The sequence below is a fragment of the Populus nigra genome, chromosome 1 (assembly GCF_951802175.1).
Source record: "Populus nigra chromosome 1, ddPopNigr1.1, whole genome shotgun sequence".
In the NCBI taxonomy this organism is placed as follows: domain Eukaryota; kingdom Viridiplantae; phylum Streptophyta; class Magnoliopsida; order Malpighiales; family Salicaceae; genus Populus; species Populus nigra.
Window position 1 is genome coordinate 36,935,212 of NC_084852.1, and position 7,255 is coordinate 36,942,466.

General features: G+C 34.3%; 1 protein-coding gene across 11 annotated transcripts; it reads right to left on the reverse strand.

Moving 5' to 3' along the window:
• Positions 1-1,301: 1,301 nt before the first annotated feature.
• Positions 1,302-6,679, reverse strand: LOC133701957 (COP9 signalosome complex subunit 7-like). 11 transcript variants are annotated; one of them, XR_009843640.1, is made up of 8 exons: positions 6,504-6,667; positions 6,112-6,204; positions 5,972-6,016; positions 5,805-5,875; positions 5,037-5,103; positions 4,448-4,548; positions 3,883-3,977; positions 1,302-1,970 (listed from the first exon to the last, which is right to left on the reverse strand). XR_009843640.1 is itself a non-coding variant. In XM_062126154.1 (7 exons), exons 1-5 carry the CDS (start codon positions 6,624-6,626, stop codon positions 4,404-4,406), a joined length of 609 nt encoding a protein of 202 aa, XP_061982138.1. In that variant the 5' UTR covers positions 6,627-6,679; the 3' UTR covers positions 1,302-1,970; positions 3,883-3,977; positions 4,383-4,403. The 11 variants fall into 11 exon arrangements, 4 of the variants coding, with proteins under 4 accessions (XP_061982138.1, XP_061982147.1, XP_061982145.1 ...); XR_009843641.1 differs by having other exon boundaries at positions 4,979-5,103; positions 5,805-6,016; positions 6,504-6,673; XR_009843639.1 differs by having other exon boundaries at positions 5,805-6,016; positions 6,504-6,670.
• Between the last annotated feature and the right edge of the window lie 576 nt (positions 6,680-7,255).

The following is a 7,255-nucleotide window of genomic DNA, read 5'->3' on the forward strand; positions in this document are numbered from 1 at the left end:
AGTGTAAAAAAAAGAGAATATATTTTTAATAATATAATATTGTTTTTAATTGTTAATAATATGACATTGATTTAATATAACCAAGCTTTAATTTATATAGTTAGTTATAACTTTAATACTATAAAAATTATCGTTCATCAAGCTTAAAGAGGATCCTAATGTTTTTGTAAATTTCACAAATGCAAGGGTTAACCAATGTGAGAGTTATATTATATTGTCGATATGTTTTCACCATATTTTTGTTAACTAATTATAGAATATACTATTTAACCTATCATAACTTCATAACAATGATAAAAAAAAAAATAAAAGGTTCCAAATATAATTTTTAAACTCGACTAGTAATAAATCGACTCAAAACCCGGGTTACAAGTATTAACCAGGTCACCAGATTTTCCCGGGTCAACCTTTATTTTTTTATATAAAACAAAATAACTTTGTTTTTGTTAAAAAAAATAGTTAATAAATTGCAAGCAACCTGATTTTTAACCAGATCTTGTTAGGTCAATAAAATTACTGGGTCAACTTAGATTTTTTACTAGGTCATTAAAGTTTTTTCTTTTCTTTATTTTTTATTTTTTTAAATTCAACTCGATTCTTTTTATTAAGAATCAACTGAATCTTGGATCTAACCACCTGCCAGACTTTAAAACTATGATTCGAGAGATTGACTGAAGTAGTATGAAAAAATATATGAGAAAAAGATTGCCATTAGCGCATTATCAAGTACATAAAAAGACCACAAAAAGACTTCCCGCAGCATTCATTCTAGTTCTATTTTCCTTTGTTATCGGTGAAAAGAAAAAAGAAACCACACGTGTCCGTCTTGTCTAAGACAAGACAATTTCAAATTAATTCTTTAATGTGAAAATTATGTTTCTTATTTATCTGGTAAAAGCAATTCGTGTAACTGCGCATCTGATCACCTTTCCGATCTCGAAAAGCATTCTCATCCCTTTTAGGTTATGTTTAAGAGACGAAAAGAACCAGGGAAAAAGACGAAGAAGAAGAAGAAACTGGCAATAAACCGCCACACAAAACCAGGTCGCGTCAACACCGAACCACAGCTGTAGGCGCACGTGCACAGCAGCAAGCAAAGACGGTTGTACGGTCCAAGAGTTCATGCATGCAAGAGGGCATCTACCCCGAATCCTTTTGACTTTCAATCTTTGACTTGACTTACCATGCTGACCTTTCACCGAACGCAAGGGCATGGCCACACGAAGCTGGTCCATGGTTCTCTGGGTTTCGACCATTCAAAAAGCCCTAATATAATTTCGTTCACACAGACAGTCATGCCATTCGTACAATAAATATTAATAATAATTCTGTCATTGTTGATTGCAGCAAAGTCAGTCAAATTACCAAAAACAAATTTTAAAAGCAGACACGCCTGGCTTCTCATCCTATCCACAATACTTGCTGGAAGATTACCAAAGTAAAAATAAACAAAAATTACTTACCACGGAGAGGAGACTATGCTGTTGTACATTGTACTCGCAAAATCCCAATGCCTCACCAGCTAGAGGTATCATGGAGATACGAGAAAAATCATCGTGCAAATCTCTAATATTTCCATTCATGGCCCCGGGAATTCCATAACTTGTTGGCACTCATCGCATATCCTAGCATGAGCCTGTGCAAGCGCTCATGCCCATTCTACGCTTCTAACACATAATAAAACGCTCTTGGCTTGCTTCAAAAAGTATATTTAACATGCATGCAGAATGATCATGAAAACTAGCATCCTTGAATTGAGATAAACATGCCAATATGCACTAAATTTGAATAATTCTTCCCCACAACTGGCGTTAGACTTCATCATTTAGGGAGAAAATGGCGACAAATTCCCGATTCTAGGTTGGTAATTCCTAATTCTAGTATGCCATGAGCAAAAATTGGTTTACCACTGGGAGACACATTAAGGGTATACTGGCCTTCCTCGACTGTAGTTGTGCTGGGACCGTCTCCTGCAATTTGGAAATTAACGAGAATAAATCAGTAAGACATAAAATGGAAGACATGCAATCTGTGAGTCGACCAAAGAAAATCACTCTCTGCAGTAGTCCAATTGACCATCGCATCATTCAGGCCACGCCTCACTATAGTCATTAAACTGAAGTAAAACCCGATGGGCAAAGGTCAAACATGTAGAAGACCAGGTAGGGGACAGTGATTAAGCTGTAGTGTTTGCTAGCAAAGGTTACCCGCACTATGCCATTGGCCAGGCCAAACTTTTACCAACATAAAAAAGCATATCGAGGAGATAATAATCTGTATTAATTGAGGATAATTTAATTAATATGCGATCCGAGATATGAGATCGGAATAACCATGCAAAAAAAAAATTTCATAAAATTCAAGGCTCAACAACCTAATATCAAATAATGAACTTGAAAAAAAACAAACGTCAAAGAAAAACACTCGAGTCAGCTCGAATTAATTTGACTAAAATATTGAGGGACAAAATTAAAAAAATAAATAAATCAAGAAATGAATAAAAAATGCAATAAAAAATAAAGACCAAATTAGATAAAATAAATAAATAAAATAAAATATTGTAAGACGAAATTGAAAAACAAATCTTCAAAAAGCATAAAAATAAACACAAATAGAAATCAAAATAATAAGGGTTAAAATTGAAATAAATACAAACTAAAAGACAATTGATTTTTGGAAGGTCAAGAGCGAGTCCCTACGGCCGGAGAGAGAAAAGAAGGGGAGGAGAAAAAAAATCCATCGCCGCCAAACCGCTGCACATTGAAATGCACGCTCCACACCAATTGTTGCGCCGCCACATGACATTTTAGGAGACATGACGGTTGACTATTTTTGGTCGTCAAACGCTGCTTCACGTGTTGCCCAAAGGGGGTGAGCAGCATCCACTCATTTGTGTGTGCATAGCAGGCGCCAACAACTTTATCTTTGTTATAATACTTATGATTTGTTAAAAGACTAATTTGCCCCTCATAACAACATGTTTTGTTTTCTCTCTTTTAAGGGTAGTTTAGTCTTTTAAATGTTTTAACAAAATAGAAAAGACCATGAAACCACTACTAGCTAGGCAATTTTTTTTTAAAGCCAAATAAGTAATTTTACCATGGAACAAAAAAATGAAGATACCATTTCGCCCCATTCAATTTGAAAATGCTAATTAAACCTCATGAAAAGATCATTTTACCCTTGGCTGTCACTGTGGAGGGCAAAAATGTTAATTCACTGTAGCAATTCATGGAGTCTTCCTCCACAGTGTTTTACTAAGGCTTTAGTTTTTTTGATAATTCTTTATTGATAGGAAGCATCAATGAACTTCAATAAGAAGTAGAAATGTCTATTACAATGACTGAATCAATGATTGGTGCAGGTTCCTCCAACCAAACAGAAACATTCTAACAAGAGCGTGCACAATGAGCCAGGACATGTGCTGCCCTGTTCCCATTTTTTGTATTTTCTGTATGAACCAACTTCGACCATATCTATCATGTCGTTGCAATACTCAAGTGAACTCGTATAAGATAAAATTAGAAAGATTTAATTAAGAAACAAGGTCATAGTGCCACTTTCTGTTTCATTAATTATATGCCTATTTCATGCCCACCAATGTCATGGATCAAGCTGGTTAGAGCTGACAGTTATAAGAAGTTAGACAACCAGCTTACTTTGCAATATTTAAGCCACAAGAGGACATGAAAACTTAGTTTTCTGAGGCTCAGATGCATGACTATAGGTTACAAATCATACAAAAATATCTTGCTTAGTTGCCTCGTTAATCAACTTAATCCCCCCTATCTATATATTTGACAATATTGATTGGAAGTACTGTTTGCCTGAAATGAATCACTAGCGGCATACCATATAGGACACAAAATTAAAATAGATTACCTCTTGGATCGGATGAGATCCTCTTCCTGTTCCATTAGTCCACCAAGATAGCCAAAACCATCAACATTTTCCCAGAAACAAAGGCCCTGCTTGGACTGTGATTTTTGCCAACCAAAAAGAAAAAAAAGGTTCCATATGACAATTAATAAGAAATTATATTTAAGCATATAATTTGCAGGAACATACAGCTCAAGATTCAGGGTTACTAAAAAAGTTGAACAGAAACAAGAAAGGAAAGGTAGGAGCAATTTCTTTTCCCCCTCAATGTCCCTTAAAGCATCACATATTCTGGAAATTCAATGGAAAGAACTTCATCATTGTGTTTTATATAGAGTGAAATGTATCTGTTTAATACCTAAGAATGATGAACTTAAACATTGAACATGATCAAAGTTTCAATTGTCTTCTATTTTTCATGATTGGTTTTCCAAAGCCACAGGGATCACCGAGCCAGAGATTTAGAAGTCAAATTACAGCAGAAAAGAGCAAGAAACACTCACAAAGTAAAATGTGGATTCAGCCTATACTTTTAAATGAATATTTTTCTTTACTTCATCAATTCTACCTTGAAGTTCCTGCTGGTGATCCATGTCCAACTGGCACATTTTACTAGCCCAGTCAATCTTTTCTTCAATCAAGGGAAATACACTGTCTGAAGTGGCTAACCTGAAAGTTGCAAGCAATGGTTGTCACATGGGCACACCAACTTTACAAGGAGCAATAAACACAAGGAGTTATGAGAGGGGGGGGGGGGGGAGCATTTAGAAAGAATTCATGCTTTGGTGAAATTATTGCAAACACAGAACAAATTTTGGAAAACCCAAAGCAGAGAACAAAATCACATGTTATATACTGCTCAGAACACCAGCTGCTTAAGTTATCCAATAGATTCCAACAACAAAACAGTATTTCAAAGGACAATTTGATTTCCATGATCTTATCCAAGCCAATAGAAACCACCAGATATCCAGTGTGACTACCAAAATGCGGCAATAACACCAGACTGACTTTGTCCATACTCACCCATGACAAACCTAAAATGGATAACTCAACATGAATGAGAGATTCTACAACATTTGTTGCTGCATTAATCTACCTTGTCTCAAGATCTTGTGAAATATTGAATGAAAACTGAATGAATGATTGGAAAAAACCTTCAATGGTAAGTGGAGTCCCCTTTCATGTCAGTCCACAGTACATCTCAATTGATTTTGTAAGAACCTAATTATGAAATATAAGACAAAACTCAAAATTTTCAGTTTTACCTCCTGGGAGGTTATTAGAACATATTTTCTGCAGTATTTGGCCACATCACGATGCCAAGTTCTAATAATGCATGCAACATGACACCTTAACAACTTATCTCCTTCGGTATTCCTATTCTAGGCTGCAAATTATTGGTCTCAAAACCACCTAAGATTACCTTTTATTTAAAAGTTTCCCCCTAGGGTTAGTGAAGGCAAACGATCACAACGCGTGATGTAGAAGGAGACATTAATGAATACAACATCAAATTATTTGTCTCCAACAACTTCTTAAACAGAACATAATGCAGTAACCAAGTAATTTAATAAGTTCAACCATTTAGATGCACATCAATAAAAAAAAAATGTTATCAGAAAATGTACTTCTTTATAATGCCAAGTCATGGACAAAAAGAAATGTAAGGTGAAGCCCCTATTAACATGACAGGAACAAGTCTGACCATGTTTAACTACCAAGTCTATTAATTGCAAATAACTTGAACTGAGGCACAATCATTGCACCTAAACAAGCAAGAGATGTTCTACCCAGGAATCCTTCTTAGAAATGCAGAAACTACGACGACTAGATAAGCTCCAACAAGACTCTTTGAATGGGATATGTGTTGTAAAATACTGGAAGTAAAGCATTTCTTTTGAAAAAAGGGAATATAAGCCAACCAAATTCCCAATGTATCTATCATACTCCCAAGCTGGCCATGCATGAGATCCCTCCCTGCTGCAAATTGCAACTGAAAATGAAATAACCCACCAAGCATTAAATTCAAAACATTTATTAAAGACATAAAGAAACCAAACAGATGACTTCCCAAGGTGATTGATTAAACCTCATAACATCTTCCCAGCTGATTCAACTTCCCTTTGACTATGCCCTATAAAAAAAAAGTAATATGAAAAGATCATTCTGAATTAATTAACAGGGAAGGTAAATACATGTTTCCAGTAGCTGATGCAGAAAAGGGGAGACCTGCTGCATACGCGCACTCATTGATGAGGAAGTCTTAAGTTCATGCACGTTACAAACCTCAACTTCCTCTAGCAGTTCATTGTAAGAGAGAATCTACAAGAGGGACTAACTAAAATTATTACAGCAAAATGGCACATTTTTTTCTTCTAGTTCCTTCGACAAATACATTAATGAAAACAACAGGACAGTATGATAACAAGCAAGAGTTTATCCTGTAGAACATAAAGCAAGGGGAAAACTTGGGCATAAAATTCTAATTTTGCAACACAAACTGAAATCCCATGAAACAAAATACACACAATAAAAGGAATTGAAGCAATAAATTCAATCAAGGATGTAAACTTTCAAATAAAAAACACGAACATTAGTCCTCATATGTTAAAAGCCAGTACCTTATTGGTCGCAGAAAGAGTACGCACAGTGAGTTGTTTGAGCTTGAGGAATTGATCAGGTGACAGCTTTGGCAGCATACCAGTATTACCTTGAGGATTCAAAACCCATAAATATTCAGACATTAAAAAATGAAATAAAGGACCAAACGAGAGTAGCTCAGCAGCATATATTTAGGGCCCAGGTGGAACTCAATGCAAGGCCAAGAAACCAAAAAGAGTTGATGGAGGGTCTCTAACTCTGAAAAATAGACCATAATACAGCGCATAGGGCCCAATACAACCAAACTAAGCCTATAAAATCAGTCGAATGAGCCTAACTTCAGTTTGACCCCTATTTAACTTGTTTATATATATATATATATTAAAAATATTTAAAAAAATATTTTTTGTTTCCTTCAAATTAATTTTTTTATTTTTATATCATTTTATGTATTGGTATATAAAATTATTTTAAAAAATAAAAAATATATATTATTTTAATGTATTTCCTAACAGAAAAACATTTTTTTAAAAAATCAACATCATATTTTCAAACAAGTCATTTAATTTAATGATTTTATTCTTAAAAATTGATGAATGATAAATTCTTCTTTTTTTACAAACTGAAATGGTTACGAGATTGTATTTTAAATCTATATATAAATTAATTCTTACCTTTATCTTCTATCGAGAACAAAAATTCTCTTGAAATATAAAATAATAATAAGAAGAATTGTTGTTGTACATTCTTTCTTGTAAAATATCATAAAAAA